Source organism: Protopterus annectens, chromosome 11.part0, assembly GCF_019279795.1.
Source record: "Protopterus annectens isolate FY-2018-M chromosome 11.part0, PAN1.0, whole genome shotgun sequence".
Taxonomy (NCBI): Eukaryota; Metazoa; Chordata; order Ceratodontiformes; family Protopteridae; genus Protopterus; species Protopterus annectens.
Window position 1 is genome coordinate 159,788,872 of NC_056745.1, and position 20,197 is coordinate 159,809,068.

Below are 20,197 nucleotides of genomic sequence, written 5' to 3' on the forward strand. Positions count from 1 at the left end.
TGTCTTGAGATCCTAGCTGCCTTTGTATTACTGACCCCATTACAGTGTTTCACTGTCATATCATTATGCTTGCAGCCCTAGGCTCCACCACGGTAACTTGGGATCTTGCTGGCTGTCTCCCTGTAGCCATAGATTCCCCTCAGACTCTTCCTGCCTCCTACTGCAAATACTTAGCACTAGGGCCTCCCTAACATGGTAAGGTTTCATCATGCTAACATGGTACAATATGTGCCCCTGCCACCTGCCCAGCAGTTCTACAATGTAACTAACATCACTGGCCTTCCTTACCACTATGAAGTGTCCCTTCCAAGCTGCCTGCTCCTTTCTGTGTCTGACAGGAGGGAACCATAACCTGCTGCCCCACAGCATACTCTCTAGCTTGAGCATTCCTGTCATACCAGACCTATTTCTGCTGTTAGGCTTCTGCCAGGATCTCCTGGGCCAAGCCCATGAGTTCCCTGAGCCTTGTCCTGAGGTTTAGGACATATGTCACAACACACTCCTTGTGGGATTCACACTCACCCTCCCACTCATCACAAATCAATATACAGAGGTTCCCTCACCCCATGGCCATACAGCAACTCAAAGGGTGAAAACCTGTGGATTCCTGGGGCACCTCTGTGTAAGCAAACAACAGATGGGGCAAGTATTTGTCCCACTCCCTCTTAAACTGGTCCGCAAATACCCATAGCATGGTCTTTAGTGTAGAGTTTAACCTCTCCACAAGACCATTAGTTTGGGGGTGGTAGGGGGTGGTCTTTAGGTGCTTCATCCCACAGTGCTCCCACAGACAAGCCAGCAGGTCTGACATGAAATTGGCACCTCTGTCAATCAGTATTTCTTTTGGGAAACCTACACTGCTGAAAATCTCTAACAAAGCATTTGTTACCTTTTCTGCCTCGATGGAGGACACAGCCAGTGCCTCAGGGTATCTGGTAAAATAATCTACTACCATTAGGATACAGTTCTTCCCTGTGGAACTTGGGGTACTCAGAGGCCATACAACATCCATAGCTACCCTCTGAAATGGCTCCTCAATCACAGGCAAAGGCATCAAAGGAGCTTTGACCTTGTCTCTTGCATTGTTTACTTTTTGGCACTGCTCACAGGACCTGCAGTACCCTGTTACATCTCTGGAAATCCCAGGCTAATAAAAGTTCTGCAAAATATGTCTCTTTGTGCGCTTTATGCCCATATGACTTGCAAAGGGAATGTCATGGGCTATGGTTAAAAGCACCAGACCAAAGGCTGTGGGAACTACCAGTTGCTGTATTCTCTCACCCTCTAGTCCTCCCTCAGGGGTCCACTCTCTATACAGTAACCCTCTGTCCCAGTATACAGATTCCCCTTTTCCTTGAGAATCAGGTGTCTCTCCGGCTACCACCCTCAAGCCTTGTAAGGTAGGGTCTGAGAGCTCAGCCTGTCTCAACTCTCTCTTTGTAACCCTTCCCAGCTCCCCTTTCACATGAAGTCTGGTATTCTCTAACAGCGGTGTCTCACTGTCAGCCTGGGTACTACTACTCACCTCTGCCCTTGCAGTCACTCTGTTTAAGGGAACATCAGTACCCACCAACAGCTGTGGCTCATCTTCAGTCTCACTGCTAGAGGGTGGCTCCCTCCCTGAAGTAGCCACCTCACCAGTCCTGATGTCAAGTGTGCAGTCTGTCTGGGTTCCCCCAGGCTAAGAAACCCACATGCTTACCTCCAAGCCTGACTGCATGTAACTGCATGCACACAAGGTACTGTATTATCAAAATCTTTCCCTATCAGGACATATGTAGGAATATCCTCAAGCACACCTTCTTGCTTGCTTCCTTTTTCACTCTCCCAGTCAAGATGAACCCTAGCCAAAGGTATTTGGAATGGGGTCCCTCCTAAAGCTCTGACTGGAGTAGGCTGCCCAAGCAAGTAGTGCTCCTCTTTAACCATTGCAGGCTTCACAATGATTAGGTCAGAGGCTGTGTCTCTCTTAGCAGTGGCCTGTTTCCCATCTACTACAATAGGATATAACCTCTTGTGGTAGTTTGGTACCCTTGTCTTCTCCAGACAACTTACTGCTGGCATTCTTTCATTCCCATTTGCTGGCTCATCTACCTTTTGTTCCCCACCTTGCCTCCATGAACATCTATATGCTACATGGCCCCACTGGTTAAATTTAAAACATTTAACCCTTGATCCTGGTCATGTACCTGCACTAGTGGCTTCCCCTGTAACTGGCAGACTCAGTTGAGGAGGTTTAGGTTGCCCACACGGGTTCCCTTAGACCCATGTGCAGCACTGGGTATCCCTTTCCTGTGCAGTGATGCCCTGCTTACTAGGTATAGGTTTCCTTTTTTCTCTAACTCATCTGCAGTATTGCATTGCCTATCTACCAACCAGATTCTCATGTCCTCAGGCATAGTGCTAAGGGCTTGTTCCCTCACCAAAAGGTCTCCCAGCCCTTCAAAAGTGGTGACCTGACACTCACTCACCCACCTATGAAAATAAGTGCTTAATTCAGCAATATATTCACACACACTTTCATCTGCCTTGTACCTATGCTCACAAAACTTTTTTCTATAAGCTTCAGATATTAACTTAAAACACTCTAATAAACAATTTTAACTGTATTATAATTTAAGCAATCAGTATCAGACAATTTAGAAACAGCAGTTACAGGTTTAACATGGAGTAAGGGGGTCAGGAACCGTACCCAGAGCCCTTGGTCAACATTATGCCATTTACATACCCTTTCAAACATATGAATAAAACTATCAAAATTATTACTCTCTGTAAATTGTGGAAGACATGTACTGACCTTTATTGCTTCTGGAGTTTGTTTATTCTATGCCCCATTACCTCCATGACCCTGGTGAAGAGTCAGCATTTCCTTTTCATGTTGCATCTGCCTCTCATTTTCTTCGGCTTCCAGATATCTTAGTCTCTCTGCTGATTCTAATTCCATTTGTTTCTGTTTCTCCTTTTCTTCAGTCTCCAAACTCCGCAGTCTCTCTGCTGATTCTATTTTCAACAGTTTGGCCACCAGTTCAAGTCTCTTTAACTCCAGATGGATTTTTAAGTCCTCTAAGGCAAAGTTGAACTGTCTATTTTCTAAGAGTTGTACATCTGCAAGGCCAGTCTTGCTGTCCTCCTGGCTGCTGGTGTGTGATACAGCTGTGGTTAACGCTGCAATCATTTCTGCTTTAATCAGGCTGGCATGCACCAGTCCTTTGGCTTGGCACATCTCGGCCAACTGGCTCCTTATCAGCTTGCCATAACTGTCTGCTGACATCCTTGCCTGCTCTCCCTGACTAACTAAGCTAACAAAAAATAAATAAAACTATTGTGATGTTGTGAAACTCTGAATTTTCACTGTGTGTCTGCTCAAGAGTACAAACACCTTCTTTAGTGACCGGTATTTACAGGCTACAGGAGTTCAATATCAACACCACTGAATCCTAATATGTGATATGATGATCCCACCACTGCCAGCCAAATGTGACGACCCTCCAATGGACCAGTAATCAAGGAGCCTCAATCCTCACCAGTGGCAAAAGTGGGGGGAATATTCACTGAGAGGATAACAGGTACACATAGTATTTCCAGATGCAGCTCTTTGCATCAAGTGCAATTTCTCTTAAGAGCACACAGAGACCACAGTCAGTCCATGGCTGGTTTCTCACTCTTTCTCCAGATCCCCAATAAGACTCCCCACTGGCACAGACATAGAGTTGAGCTCTCAGCTGAGTGGCCAAGCTAAAACCTCCATCATTCTCTCTGTCCAACCAGTGGGTTGTGTCCCTGCCCAAGTAGCTGACACAAACACTGTTTGGGATTTGATTTACACACACACACACACACACACACACACACACACACACACACACACACCTGGGAAAGTCTGGCACAAATTTACTAGCTATGCCCCCTTCTGCCTAGACTATAATGTAGTTACTACTGCCACCGGTCAACTCCTTGTCAGCTACTGTAAGGCCCTTAACAAAGGGTGTCCACTTTTACTGTGTAATATCAGTATTGAAACCAATGATAGTTTGACCAAGTGCAAGGCTATTAGGAGTGGCCCACACAGTGTCACCAAATAAATATGCAAGTACTCTCAAAAATTAAATATCTCTACATAGATCAGCCACAATGAAAATTTTAAATATATTTAATAATAAATAATAAAAGAACAAGACACAACTAAATATATATTTACAGTGACATCACAGTCCAAAACCACAGGAAGTATTTAAAACAGCATTTCAGGACAGTCTCAGATAAATAAATAAAATATCTAAACTAAACTTCACTATATTACTGACTGAATCTAACAGAATTATACTATAATCTAAGAACTTACTAACAGAGCAAGCTCGCATGAAGTTTGATAGGTTTTATAAGGTGCCTGAGATTGTTCCTTTTTGTTCAAATGTCCTACTGCTGATCCCGTCTGTGGTGTCTATAGCCTTTGATAAGCCATCTCAATTGCTTCCCTTGTCCAAGTTACTGCCTTCTGACATGGACAGTAGAACCATGGACAGGTTGGGTAAAAAGGTTTATACTTCGGCACCCTAGGTTTTAGGGCTATTAATTATCAGACCCATACATCTAGGTATGTGTTGGCTCTTCTTTCTCAGGCTTGTCAGCTTTTTTCTGATCTTCCAGACTCTGAGAGTAAATCTTCTGCTCTTACCTTGCTAGGAACTTCCTCTCAAGTAGTATGTCATTCTATCAAATGTAGTTATGATGCAGCAGATGCCTCTTCTAGTGCTGTTGCTTTTGGTTCAGTACTGAGGAGGTATTCTTGGCTTAGGCTTCAACCTTTACCCGATGATATTAAGTTGATGGATGCTCTTCTGGATAATAAACTTTTGTATGGGGAAGTGGATGCTAGTTTAAGTCTTTTCAGGACAAGGGGAAGGCCTTACAGGAGCTGAAACATGTCTTTGTTTCTCCTGTGCCTAAATTTCAGGGAACCTCCCCTTCTAAGAAAGCCTTTGTTCGTAGGCAATCTTGTCTTCCTGCTAAAGGTAAAAAGGGTGGTAAACAGGCTCCTCCTGCTAAAGCCACTCAGACTGCAGGGATTCAAAAGACTTCCTTTCCTGACAAACCAGGTGAAGTCTGACTATCCACCTGTTCCCAGCCACATTCCTCTTTTTCTTCGCCTCTCTCTCTTTCTCTTCCTATCTGGCTTCAAATCACCCAGGATTCTTGAGTTCTGTCAATCATTTGTCAGGGGTACTTCATGGTGTGGATTTCCCATCCTCCTTTTATGGGCATTCCTCACCCTCCTCAGGAACAACTTTTTCTTTTCCAAGAGGTTCTTCAAGATCTCTTGTCTCATGGTACTATTCAAAAGGTGCCTGTGGCCCAAAGGGGGAAGGGATTTTATTTAAGAATGTTTCCACTGTCCAGAAAAGAGGGTACTTGGAGACTGATTCTATACCTCTCTCATCTAAACACTTTTCTGAAGGTGCCTTCCTTTTGGATGTCATCCCTTCAGACCCTGTTTCCTCTCTTGTTCCATCAGGCCTTTCTGGTGTCTCTGGATCTCAGGCATGCCTATCGCCATATTACGATCCATCCTCTTTTCAGGAGGTTTTTGCATTTCTCTTTTGCTTCCTGGCATTTTCGGTTCTGTGCTTTGCCCTTTGGCCTTTCTACTGCCCCAAGAGTGTTCACCAAATGCCTTGCTCCTGTGATTGCTTTTTGCAGGCTTCAAGGGATCCAAATATGTCCTTACCTGGACAACCTTCTGATTCAGGCATCCTCTCCAGAGGCCCTTTTGCTAAATCTTCATTTTACCATTTCTCTTCTTCAGAACCTGGGGTTCATGATAAACTTCAAAAAGTCTTCCCTGACTCCTTCTCAGGATCATGTCTTTCTGGGTTGCAGGATTCAGATGGTACCAGCGCTGGCATCCCTGCTTTCTCCAAAGGCATTAACTCTCATTTCTTACTTTCAAACTCTTCCTCCTCTGGCCTCCATTACAGACAGGGAATTTCTGAGAGCTCTGGGGTTTATGGCTTCCATCATTCTGATGCTCCCTCTGGCCAAACTTCACATGAGAATGTTCCAGTGGTTTCTGAAGTCATGTGGCTTTAACATGTGCACCCTCTAGACTTTACAGTTCCTCTTCTTCCTTGTCTCAAGAAGGAACTTCTATGGTGGATTCAGGAGTTGCCTCTGAATCCAAAGTTCCCTTTTCATGCTCCTCTTCCCTCTCAGGATCTCTTCACAGATGCTTCAGATGTGGGATGGAGAGCAACATTTGGCTCACAGAAGGTACAGGGAGTGTGGTTGCCTTGTCAGCAGAAGGAGTACATCAGTGTCAAAGAAATTTTCTCTCAGAGGCCTCTCAAGGTATTCACAGACAATACCATAGTTATGTGGTATATCAACAAACATGGGAGAACAAGATCTTACCTTCTTTGCTGGCTGGCACTTTTGGTATGGGATCTGGCAGTCAAGTATCAAATGACTCTTCAGGCAGTTTATATTCCTTCAGATCAGAACACTGTGGCAGACACTCTGAGCAGGTCCTTCACTCGATCCCACAAATACATGCTTCACAGGGATGTGTTTCTGGACATTGTGCACCAGTAGGGTACTCCTCAAGTAGATCTCTATGTCTCCCCTCTGAGCAGACAACTTCCTCTGTTTTGTGCCACAGTCCCAGGTCCTCTAGTATGGAAGGTGGATGCTCTCTCATTTTTTTTGGAATGGGATGTTTCTTTATGCGTTCCCCTCCCCTTCCTCTCATTCCGAGAATCTTATTCAAGATTCAACAGAATGTTCCCAAAATCTTGTTGGTGACTCCCTTTTGGCAGTGACAGCACTGGTTCCCTCTACTTCTACATCTAGCCAAGGGCAATCATCGCAACTTACCTCACAGGGTGGTTCTACTCACACAAGACAAGGGACCTCTCATCCATTCCCACCTGCCCATGCTTCAACTGACATTGTGGGTGATAGGGTTTTGATTCCTCATATACACCTTTTTCTGTGGATGTGCTGCAGGAGGCCAGGAAACCTACTATTATGAAATCCTACTTATCTAAATGGAAGAGGTTTTCTATTTGGTGTCTTTCTTGTGACCTGGACCAACATACTGTGGATGTTCCTTTGGTTCTCACTCATTTGTGTAAGTTACTCAATGATAGCATGGCCTATACTTCTATTAAGGCCTACTTATCAGCTCTTTCTGCTTGTGTGCCTTTAAGTCCTCCATTAGCGTCTAGATTTGAGACTAAGCAATATCTTAAAGGCGTACTTAAGATTAGACTTCCCAGGAAGACTGTTCCTCCTCCCTGGGATCTTAATTTCATTCTGGAGAAATTAACTCAGGTTCCTTTTGAGCCTGCTGTTTCAGCTTCCGTGCAACATTGTTCTTAGAAGACAGTCTTTTGTTAGCTCTTACTTCTGCCAGACGGGTGTCTGAGTTGCAAACCATTATGGCCTGTCTGCCTTTTTTGATATTTCATAATGACAGGGTGTCCTTGCATAATAATCCTTCTTTTATGCCCAAGGCGATTAATGAGTTGTCACTTAATCAGTCTATTAATTTGCCAACTTTTTTCCTCTCTCCACAATCTGACAGAGAGTGCATAGACAGCTCAGATTTTATTTGGATAATACTAAAGCTATCAGAAAATATGATCAGTGTTTCCTTTCATCCTAGGTCTTTAGGACTGGCTGTTTCCAAGCAAATTATTTCTACTTGGATTTCAAAGGCTATTTCTTTTTGTTACACTTTTCACTGTGAGAGCCTTCCCTCTTCTGTAAAGGCTCATTCTACTACAGCTGGGGCTTCTTCTGGTTCTTTTTTCAAGGGCTCAGACACTAATTCTATTCTTGAAGCAGCTACCTGGACTTCTGTGCATACTTTTTACCAAACACTACAAGCTGGATGGTATCTCCAGAGATAGACCTGGTTTTGCTAAAGCCATTCTTCATGACTTCTTAGAGGGCTCTACTGCTGCTTCCTCTTCCCAGTTTTTTTCTTGAGGTTTGGCACTCTCCCATAAGTTATGAATACTGCAGCAGTGACTGTAAGGACATAGTACAGTTGTGTAAAACCTGCCATAACAGTAGATGTCCTTGCCTTCACCACTGCAATATTCACTCCCTCCCTCCATCCCCCTAGTCTTTTTTCCTTCCTGGATGTGCAGGTTCTCTTTGTTTTTCCTTGGACTGCTGTTCCTACTGGAGCAATCAGTTCTGAGGATGGTACACCTGAATGTCACCTTTATGCCCTACGCTACGCTAGGAGTGTTTAAATGACGTTCAGCATAGACTGGGCAGAAGACGGACTACCACAGCAGGGAATCGCCTAAGTTATGAATACTGCAATGGTAAAGACAAGGACATATATCGTTATGGTAAGATTTTACACAACTGTACTTTCTTCTTCTCCCCTGCAAAATGTAAAACGAGCATTTCCCAATCTCTGCAAATTATTTCAGGTTTCTAAAGTGTATGCATTCGCACACTCATACAGTTTCTATTAAGGGGAAAGAACCAAATGCAGCTGGTTATTTAGGATACCACGGCTTGTGGTACTTAATAATACTCAGCAAGGTAAACATGTTGTGCAATCTTAAAATCTCAACCTCAACATAGCTAGCTGTCTTTTTTGTGTGTGAAGACTGGTAGAAAAGGATGAAGGCTACCAGCCTAGCCAGATAGAATTTTGCAGATAATTCTGTCATTTGTAAATATGAATGTAAACTACAGGCTTGTTGTCTTAAATGTAAAGTTATACTGTTACATGTGGAAGTGGAAATAAATGTGACAACAGTGCACTCTATTGACCAAAGTACAGCATGTAGTGACCCTTTGAAGTAGCAGTGGTGCTGAAAAGTCTAGGTGAAGAAATTATTTCTAATGTTTTAACCAATAGTTAAATTGCTAGATTTAAACATGCAAATGTATTTTACTGCTCTGTTCCTGACCAGCTGCAAGATAACAAAAGGGAGATGTTAAGAATGTAAATGCAGTTAATGTGTAGCCTGGGAACTCCAGGAAAGTGAAAAAGAATGATGTAATGTTTATCAGAACTGCAATTTAATAGCAATTTAAACAGAGAGAATCAGAAGGCATTCAGCATGTTTGTATTGATCATCCAACTCACAGCACTCTGCAGGGGAAGCCACTAGTCCAGGTACACATCCAGGAGCTAGGGTTAAATATTTTGAATGCAATCAGTGGGCAAGGTGGGGAACAAAAGGTGAGAGAGCCAGTAAGTGGGAAAGACAAAATGCCAATAGTAGGTTGTCTTGAGACAACAGGAGTACCGAACTACCATCCTGCAGATGTCCTGAGAAGGAAGGAGTTGGATGAGGCAGTACTCACGGTCAGGCTAGGAGACAAGCATGTGGGTCTGGTAGCCTGGGGGAGACCCAGACAGACTGCATACTTGCAGTCAGGACTGGTGAGGTGGTTACTTCAGGGAGTGAGCTATGCTGTAGCAGTGAGACTGAAGGTGAGCCACATCTGCTTGTGGGTACTGATGGTCTCTTGGACAGAGTGACTGCAAAGGTAGAGGTGAGTAGTAGTACCCAGGCTGACAGTTAGGCACCACTGTCAGAGGATGCCAGACTTATTTTGGAAGGGGAGCTGGGAAGGGTTACAAGGAGAGAGTTGAGACAAGCTCTGCTCTCAGACCCTACACTGCAAGGCCTGAGGCAGGTAGCTAGGGCGACACCTGATTCTCAAAGAAAGGGGAAATCTGTATACTGGGACAAAGGGTTACTATACAGAGTGGACCCCTGAGGGAGGGCTAGAAGGTGAGAGAGTACAGCAGTTGGTAGTGCCTAGAGCCAACCGTCTGGCGCTTCTAGCCATAGCCCATGATATTCCCTTTGCAGGTCATATGGGCATAAAACGTACAAAGAGGGATATTATGCAGAACTTCTATTAGTCTGGAATTTCCAGAGATGTAACAGGGTACTGCAGGACCTGTGAGCAGTGCCAAAAGGTAGGCAAGGCAGAAGACAGGGTGAGAGCTCCTTTGATGCCTTTGTTTGTGATTCAGGAGCCATTTCAGAGGGTAGCTATGGATAGTGTGGGTCCTCTGAGTACCCCAAGTTCCACAGGGAAAAAGTATATCCTAGTGGTTGTGGATTATGCTACATGATACCTTGAGGCAGTGGCTTTGTCCTCCATTGAGGCAGAGAAGGTGGCAAATGCTTTGTTAGAGATTTTCAGCAGGGTAGGTTTCCCAAAAGAAACACTGACTGACAGAGGTGCCAATTTCATGTCAGACCTGCCGGCTTGTCTGTGGAAGTCCTGTGGGGTGAAGCACATGAAGACCACCCCCTACCATCCCCAGACTAATGGTCTTGTTGAGAGGTTAAACTCTACAATCAAGTTCATGCTACAGGCATTTGCAGATCAGTTTAAGAGGGAGTGGGAAAAATATTTGCCCCATCTGTTGTTTGCTTACAGAGAGGTTCCCCAAGAATCCACAGGTTTTTCACACTTTGAGATGCTGTATGGGCATAGGGTGAGGGGAACTCTAGATTTAATTTGAGATGAGTGGGAAGGTCAGTGCGAGTCTCACAAGGAGTCTGTTGTGGCTTACATCCTAAACCTCAGGACAAGGCTTAGGGAACTCATGGGCTTGGCCCAGGAGAACCTGGCAGAAGCCCAACAACAGAAAAAGAAACAGACACAACAAGCTGCAAGCAGCCTGGGAGAGACCCTACAAGGTGGTAAGAAAGGCAAGTGCTGTTAACTACATGGTGGAACTGCTAGGCAGACAGCAGGGGCACAAATTGTACCACGTTAACATGATGAAACCTTACCATGATAAGGAGTCCCTTGTGTTGAGCATTTGAAGTGGATTGCAGGAGGAGTCTCAGAGAGATCTGGGGACTGATCTCCTCAGTGAGCCTCGGGCTGACATCTCAGTGGAAGGGGTAGCAATGTTCAAGCAGCTATCTCCTACCCAGGTTCGAGAAATCCGAGCAGTGTTGCAGGAATTTGAGGACATGTTTACTGGGAAACCAGGGTGCACCCACCTGGTGCAGCACCAGCTGGATACAGGACAACAAAGGTCTATTAGGCAGGCCCCTTACAGAGTGCCTGAGAGAGTCAGACAGACCCTGAGGGAGGAGGTACAGGAGATATTGGGACTAGGGGTGATTTACAGTCCAACAGTCCCTGGGCCTCCCCAGTGGTGCTGGTGCCAAAGAAGGATGGCAGCAACAGGTTCTGTGTGGACTACAGGAAAATAAATAGTTACACAGAGTCGGATGCTTACACCATGCCTAGGACAAATGAGGCCCTAGAGCAGCTGGGTGGGGCTTAGTATCTAACAACCATTGATCTTACCAAGGGTTACCGGCAGGTAACTTTGACTCCCAGTGCTAAAGAGAAGTCAGCCTTTGTGACTCCTTTTGGCTTGTATGAGTTCACAAAGATGCCCTTTGGGATGAAGAATGCCCCAGTGACTTTCCAGAGGCTGGTAGATCATATCCTAGCAGGAGCAGGAGGGTTTGCCCTTGTTTACCTAGGTGATATTGCCATCTACAGCCATTCCTGGCCAGAGCACCTTCAGCATGTCAGGGAGGTGCTGGGCAGACTACAGAGGGCAGGGTTGACCATTAAGCCGAGCAAATGTCAGGTGGGTATGGCAGAGGTCTCCTACCTAGGACACAGAGTGGGGAATGGTAAGATAAGGCTAGAACCTGCCAAAGTGGAAGCCATTCAGGCATGGCCTGCACCTGTTACTAAAAAGCAGGTGAGGGCATTTTTAGGGACAGCAGGGTACTACAGAAAGTTCATTCCCACTTATAGTACCATAGCTGCTCCCCTCACAGACCTGACAAGGAAGAACACGCCAGATAAGGTAGTGTGGACCCCAGCATGTGAGCAAGCATTCCAGAAGCTTAAATAAGCTTTGGGAGGACCCCCTGTGTTAGCCAGTCCAGATTACAGCAAAGAATTTGTTGTGCAGGTGGATGCTTCGAACCATGGGGTGGAGGCTGTATCTAGCCAGATTTCTTCAGAGGGGGAAGAGCACCCAGTGGTGTATCTCAGCCGTAGGCTCCAACCCAGGGAGGAATGCAATGCAGCTGTAGAAAAGCAAAGTCTAGCCATAGTGTGGGCATTGCAGAAACATCAGCCTTATCTGTATAGAAGGAAATTCACTGTTATGACAGATCACAACCCCCTAAAATGGTTAAACTGAGCCAGCCAGCAAAATGCCAAGTTGTTAAGATGGAGTCTTGGGTTGCAAGCATATGATATGTCAGTGCAGCACCGCAGTGGGTGTAGCAATGCCAATGCAGATGGGCTCTCAAGACAAGGAATGGGGTAGGTGCACTCAGATAGACCTAACCCTCTCAAGCGACGTTTATCAAGGGTCACTTGAAAAAACTAGCTTGAGTTCTCCGGGGGGGGGGGGGTGAAGACTGGTAGAGAAGGGTGAAGGCTGCCAGCCTAGACAGATAGAATTCTGCAGGTAATTCTGTCATTTATAAATATGAATGTAAACTACAGGCTTGTTGTCTTAAATGTAAAGAAATACTGTTACATGTGGAACTGGAAATAAATGTGACAACAATGCACTGTACTGACCAAAGTAAAGCATGTAGTGGCCCTTAGAAGTAGCAGTGGTGCCAAAAAGTCTAGATTAAGAAATTCTTTCTATTGTTTTAACCAAAAGTTAAATTGCTAGATTTAAACATGCAAATGTATTTTTATTGTTCTGTTCCTGACCAGCTGCAAGATAACAAAAGGGAGATGTTAAGAATGTAAATGCAGTTAATGTGCAGCCTGGGAACTCCAGGAAAGTGAAAAAGAATGATGTAATGTTTATCAGAACTGCAATAGCCATTTAAACACAGAGAATCAGAAGGCATTGAGCGTTTTTGTCTTGATCATCCAACTCACAGCACTCTGCCTGTTTTCTTATGTAAGTTATCTTAGACGTGTGTTTTCTTTTAGGGATAGCTAGAAGCTAGAAAGATTAGACTAAGTATTTTTCTGTGACATCAGAACTGTACTACTGAATTATTTTAAGTATTTCTGTGTGATCTCTGAACTCTTGACTAGTACTGACTGTGTAGTAAAAAGTATTGTCTTGTGGTTTTAATTATTTATTATTAAATATTTTAAAACATTTTAACTGTGGCTGGTTTGTGTAGAGATAATTTAAGCTTTAGAGTACATTGCATATTTATAGTGATTACTGTACCAAATCACTCTAATAAGCCTTGACTGTTTAGTCACATCTATCAATTGGATAATAATATTGCACAGTAATAATTGGACACCCTTTTAAGGGCCTTTGAGTAGCTGATAATTATTAGCTGAGTGATGGCAGGGTACTACCGTATAGTCTGGGTAAAAGGGGAACAGCTGGAGAACCTGTGCCAGCCTTCCCCAGGAGTGTCTGTGTGGTTGCATAAACTTATCTCAAAGAGTGTGTGTGTCAGCTACTTCGGCAGGGACACAAAGCATTGGTTGAACAGAGAGGGTGCTGGAGATTTTAGCTTTCCCAGCTGGCTGAGATCTGGACCCTATAGCTGTGCCAGTGGGGAGTCTTATTGGTGACCTGGGGAGCAAGGAAGCGAACAGCCCCGGACTGTGATCTCTGTGTGCTCTTAAGGGAAATTGCACTTTACTGTACCTTTCCTCATATATGAGATGCCCTCTCTGGTGTTAGTGGTGAGGACTGAGGCTCCTTGATTGCTGGGCCATGGCACGGGGGGGGCACACTGTGTACAAAGACTCTTAACTTCATTGCAAACGTAGACACTGACTGATGCACAATAAAGTAAAATAATAATAATAGTGGTAGTAGCAGTAGTGGTATTAACTGAGCAGGCATGGCACAAGCTGAACTTAAAACTGAGATTCTGAGGATCCTCACCAGACTATACTTAAGAGTTAACACTTCAATGTCTTACCACACAAAGTAGTAAGAAGCAAATATACTGGTAAATTCAACAAAACAAATATTTGGTGGAAACGAAAAATTAGTAAAACAACTCAAGATAATAAAGACGCAATACTCAGCTTTGAAAAACTGCTAGTCAGAAAAACGAGTATAAATTAAATATATGAATAACTGTAAAAATGATGATGAAGGAAATTAATCAAAAGCAAGTTGTAACACAAAATGTATAATAGTGTTCAGACATCTTTCGAAGAAGCATCATGTTTAAATGTTTGTCACAACACAAAGCAATGAACATTATTATTTTATTTCCATTCTGAATTCACGACTTACTTCCTTTTAGGTTTATCTGGCGGCATTCCGACCATTTCCTACTGGTGAAAAGGGTGACGTTAACTCCAAATGTGAATCTATTCTTGATGCCGCGTTTTCTTCTGCTAAATAATGTTTCACTGTAGAGACTCAGCATATCGCAATATTCAAATCTATTTGCTTGTCGCACTCTATAGTACTCCTCTGCACGTGCTTAATCTCATTTCTCAGATAGCGACGTTTATCACTATGGAAACGGATTAGCAACTGGACAGTCTGCCATTACGACCTCACCGCTGGGCATTGCACCCCATAGCTTTTCTCTCACTGATGTTAAGTCAGGACTTTTAATTGTAGAGTACCACTACACCAGCAGCGTATAGTAAGTACTTAAACTTCACGCGTATACGATTGTCACGTAGTTTAATTTATTAGGCGTTCTGTTTTATGAAGTTCGGAAATTTCTTTTTTGCTAAAAGACTTCCACTGAATTTTAAGCCTGCTTCAATCTCAGCAACACAGGTGGCCATACATTATTTGTAAAAAGAACACGTGAAAGCCAGGAAAACAACTGTTGACCAGAAATTGACTGTTCATACGATACTTAATAATGTCGGTGGTCTAAAATATAACTTTGTAGGAATTAACCATGTATATGTATGCGTCGCCTACAGAGCAAAAGGATTTCCTGACTAAAATCCAAGATGCAAAATTAATTAAACTACAGACTCCTTATCCTTACTGTCTGTGAGTTTAAACCATCGAAACACTATCTACCCATACATTTCAACCTTTTACTTACAGAATTAGGGGCAATAATTACGGAAATGCCTCTGTTTATAGCACTTCTAAAGCGCTGATTGATGAACATTTTTTAGAAAAAGCATGACTTAACGTATTTTTTTTAAGCAAATCCAGTCTGTGACTGCAATCGACGAACACTTCTCATAAAAAATCCAGTTGTAGGACAGACATAAAAAAATCTCTAACCAAAATTAAGAAAATCCCCCAGATTTGGTACAATTAGAGGTGTGTTACTAGGTAAACTACTCAACATCCAAATAAATACGTGCAAATATATAACAATGTCAATTACAGAATTTAAGGGAGGATAGGGTTACCACCTGTCCCACTTTACGGGGACAGTCCCTCTTTGGGCAGATGTGTCCTGACCAAAAATATTAAAAATGGCAAATGTCCTGAGATTGTAGGACATAATTATGTCCCATATTTTATGTAATACTTGCATAAAATAGTTATTTCTGTATCTATAATACCTAAATGTTACAAGAAACAGAATAAGTAACTAAACTGCTACAAGAATAAGCTTTTATTTAGGCAAAAAAGTAAAGTTCTGTCCTTTGTACTGACCGTGGGTATGTGTCGGCCTGTAAAATCTGATGTGTCTCCCGAAAATGTCCCACTTTGGCCATTTGAAAAGGTGGCAACCCTAAGGGAGGACAAAGTCTAGCCAGAACAGTAAAATCTTAGATATCATACTGACAAATCGGAAATCTTTTTTCTCTGCCCATCTTTAATTAATACAGATTGTGATAGGATCAGCTTTAAATTAACTGTAAAATTAAAATGTATCATAAGTCATCCTCCCTAGATATTTTTGTTGGAGATATGATTTAATGAATTAAATAAACAAAAGAAAACAGACGGGAATATTGTCCTCAGTGACCCAAATAAGTCTTCAAAGGATAGTGTCAGTGAGTACTGTGATATTATTAGCTTCTGGTTTAAAGAAAACAAGTGTTAAGGCACAAATAAAAAGTTAAATAAAAAAAGAACTTTGCTGGAATCACAAAACCAGTAAGATATACAACAGAAGAAAGGGGTACTACTTATCTTTCAAAAACTACCCCGTCATAAAAACAAGTCTAGATTAAATAAGCACAGAAACTACAGACTGGTCTTAACAAAGCTTACAGCTTTATGAACTTAGTCTAGGGTGAAAGGCTAGTTATTATTTAATTACCTTAGACAACTGAAAGAAAATTTTGAGACTGTAACATGCTGTCCGTAAATGAGGTGATTATCCAGCCAACAAGACACATTTAAGCTACTTGAATAAAAATGTCACACAGACTTCATAATAATCAAATACACATATTTCAAAATAACAGAGAGAAACAGAGACATGATAACTGCTGCAACAAGTAAAAGTAAAAACTCAAGTTCTACATATCTGCTGGTTTCCTATACAGAAACAAGAAGGAACTATCTAAACATCCATGACTGATGGAGATGTGCTGTAGTGATACCAGTTCACAAAAGCTGGGGTCACATGTCCAGACCCAAACAATTTCAGTCCCATCAGGCTGATCAAGTATTCTACGCAAAATCATAATGTGAGTCACAGTGAGTTTTATCCAAAATAACACAGGGTACCTTCTTCTCTTAAATATGGAGTAAATATGTTCTTGTCAAAAATATTGTGGTATTTTTTGAAGAGGTAGCAACAGCACTTGGTGAAAAGTTGACACTTCATGCTCTTCACCTTGACCTTGCTGAGGCACTTAACACCGTTCTAAAGGAGGAGTTTTTGTTTTAATGGGCTGACATAAGACTTAACTGTACTTTTAAAAGGGAGTACACATTTTTCCTGTCAGTTTAAAAGTTGTTTAAAGTAAGTGAATACTATTTTTTTATGTGGATAAATGCTGTTTATTTTACTTTTGGGAGCTGACAAAGTTATTTTAAAGTAGTTTGTACTGTGGTTTTGTGGTAAAAAGTGACTTGTAATACAGTAGCATTCAATAAATTCCATGTAGGTTTTTCAGGAAGCCTACACAGAGTTTATATGTTTGTGTGGTGACCAGGAGTGGTAATTATATATTCATGGTGTGCACCGTGTTTAAACATAAATAAGTGTGGTTTCATGCCAGGAAACAATGTAAAGCAACACAGATAGCAGACTTGTTTACCTTAGAGCACACTAGGTTAGTGGCCTTGCACGGGATGCCACAGTGATTACCAGGGTTTATCATATAGCAATGTGGGTCTACCTGATAAAAGCTAAAACCCATATCACTGAATCCAACATGATCAAGACGAGATGAACGAAACTGTAGAAGAACAAAAACTGAAAAGAATGAAATTCAGAAAACCAAAAGTAAGTTACTGACTTTTCATAAGTAGTTTTACTTTAAGAAAGAATGGTGATGCTGTACGTGTGTACTGCACTGGGCGGTTCTCACACAGATGTGGGCTTGCCATAGGTGTTTACCCTTTTCTTCAATGTAGTGCAATCTCGGGTTGGTATATTCAATTTTCAGGGGGTGAGGGGGGTAGAGGGGGTACAGCCTCCCCACTGCAAAAACATAATAGAACATCTTTTATGGTCCCGGACTGTTGGCTGGTTGGTGTGATGTATGTGAGTTGTGTGAAATGGTGACAAAATGTGGCAGCTGTTCTCAGTTTTCTGAATTTCATTCTTTTCAGTTTCACTTTTCGTTCTTCTGCAGTTTCATTCATCTTGTCTTGACCATGTCAGATTTGATGATATGGGTTTTTGTTCTTATCGGGTAGATCCAGCAATGTATATGGTCCAAACACAGTACAGGACAGTGTATACATTGCAGAGTGTTGTGAAATCCCATTCCAGGCATTCTGTACAAAAGCTGAGTAAATGATCTGTAAGAGTGCATGGACTCCCATTTAAAATAAAGAGTCAGGGGAAGTGTGAGTATTGAATAGGGACACACAGATGAATTGTAGGAATGAACACAGGGAAGGAGGACAGGCGAAACATAATGTACAGCAGATGAGGGCATGTATATAGAGACAGTTGTAGCAGGAATACTAATCACATATTGACATGGTATAGTATGGACTGCACAGTGAAAATGTATATTATGTGACTGTCAAAGGTGACATAACAATGGAGAAGTTGTCTTTGTGATACAAGTATCCTGACATGATCAATGGAGAGGGCATATATCAGAGATGTTATGTACAATTGGGGTTGGGTGCATATTGTGAAGCTGTGTAAAATGATTTGCTTGAATATGACTCTAATGTCAGCAGAGGTCTCCAACAAGTGGGGTATAGTTACAGGCTCATGGACAACAGTAAAATAAGCATGCACAATCATGGACAATATCAGAATAATACCACCAGTAATCCCGTGTCTCTGACATACCATATGCGATTCTGAGTGATCATAGATGGTTCTGCACAAACACAGTTGTAGAAATATTATGACATATCAGCAATCTATGAGGGTAATCAAGCACACTGTTCTGATACTGTAACATCTGCTGAAGATGTTAGAAGGGACACTGCTATACCTGTATGTGACATTATGATCAATACAGGCTAGTTGACTGATGAGCATGGTACATACACAATATATATATATATATATATATATATATATATATATATATATATATATATATATATATATATATATATATATATATATATATATATATGGGTCTACTTTGTTTTGTTGAATTGCATTTCACTGAATTTAATTTCACTCCAACCACTTCACTGAAAACACAGTTTACTGAAAACTCATTTCACTGAATCTCATTTTACTGAACTGAACATAGTATATATTGCACTGTGTAGAGTACTTTAAGGCAAGTAAAATGTATATGCCCTTTTCCCCACTGTAGTGCGATCCTGGAGTTAGTGTATATAGTTGGGAGGGTGTAGGGCACAGCCACTCACATTGGGGGGTGGGGGGGCACAGACCCCTACCTTGTTTGCTTTATATTATATTTTACCAAAATCTTCAAAATAATACATTTTAAACAATAGACATGCATAGCAGCAACACCAATGACTAACTCTCTCCAGAAGACAATATGTACTCTAAGTGGGGGGGCTACGCTCCCCACACCCCCTAAAGTGGGGGGCTGTGCCCCCATACCCCTCCTAACTACATATACTAACTCCAGGATCACAACATTGCTAAAATTCTGAGTTATCAGTATTGAGAGTACGAAACACACCTGCTGCTTAGCTGACTCTGTGGCAGCAGGTGTAAATGCATTAACACATTTCTTTTTTGAGCCCATATGATATAGGGTTCGAATCCTGATGTATGTAAAACTTTTACATAAGTAGTAATAATGCAATGAAATTATACTTTATACCATATTCACCATGTGTTACTGTGTGTTGACGTAGTGCAGCATGTTTGATCATAACTGCATGGCGGTAACTGCACCACACAAGAGCCATTCACCACCCCTTGGCATTGGTGCTCAATACCAAACTCTGTGCAAACATACAGGCCAAAAAGTGAAGGGCTCCTTTGTTTTTTTTTTTTGTTTTTTTTGGTACTTACATTATCTGTGTTGTGTGTGATTCTATTTTTTGACCAGATTATAGATGCTGAAATGGAGTGGATAGGAACGTGCTGAAATGGGGGGCAAGCAGGTGGAAAAACAAAGGGAGAACAATATAAGAATGTGTAGGAAGGAGGAAGGAAAGAACCACAGCTATCCATTTCTTCCACAGTGTAAAATGAAAATATGTACAGAATATTAGCTGAATTTAGACTGTCAACTCCCAAAAGAGGGGTGACAACAACTCAATCATGTTGTATAGCCAGTTAGACCAAATCAAGTGTGTCAAGAAGATGTGTGCAAAATGTAGAGCTATGTATGGAACAGTATTTTGTTTTTGTTGGACAGGTGCCATTTTTTTTTTAATTCCGTAAGAGAGGAGGAATGCTGGGTAAGAGACTTTGGTATTTCTGGGTTAGCTAAGTTTTGTAAATGAGGAAGAAAATGCAAACAAAAAGGACAAACAAGACAAGACACAGGGACGGTGAGGGATACAAAAGTTTGGGGGACACCATGATTGGGGTGAGGGAGGGAACAAAGCAAATTCATGTCCATCAAACATGGGGACAGTGAGATTCTAGTCCTCACTCACAGGACTGTCATCACTGTCCCCTTACTCCACTGGCTGACTGAGTCCTTAGCGTTGCCTCCTCCACCTCCTCCTCCAATGGACCATGAGGGA

General features: G+C 42.2%; 1 protein-coding gene across 1 annotated transcript in view; it reads right to left on the reverse strand.

Annotated features, from left to right (window-relative positions):
• Positions 1-14,497, reverse strand: part of DYRK4 (dual specificity tyrosine phosphorylation regulated kinase 4) — a 1,709,423-nt gene extending 1,694,926 nt beyond the window's left edge. Inside the window, exon 1 of the mRNA XM_044087559.1 lies at positions 14,225-14,497. Within this exon, the coding sequence (XP_043943494.1) occupies positions 14,225-14,259 (35 nt within the window). The 5' untranslated portion in view covers positions 14,260-14,497. The remainder of the gene's footprint in view (positions 1-14,224) is intronic.
• Between the last annotated feature and the right edge of the window lie 5,700 nt (positions 14,498-20,197).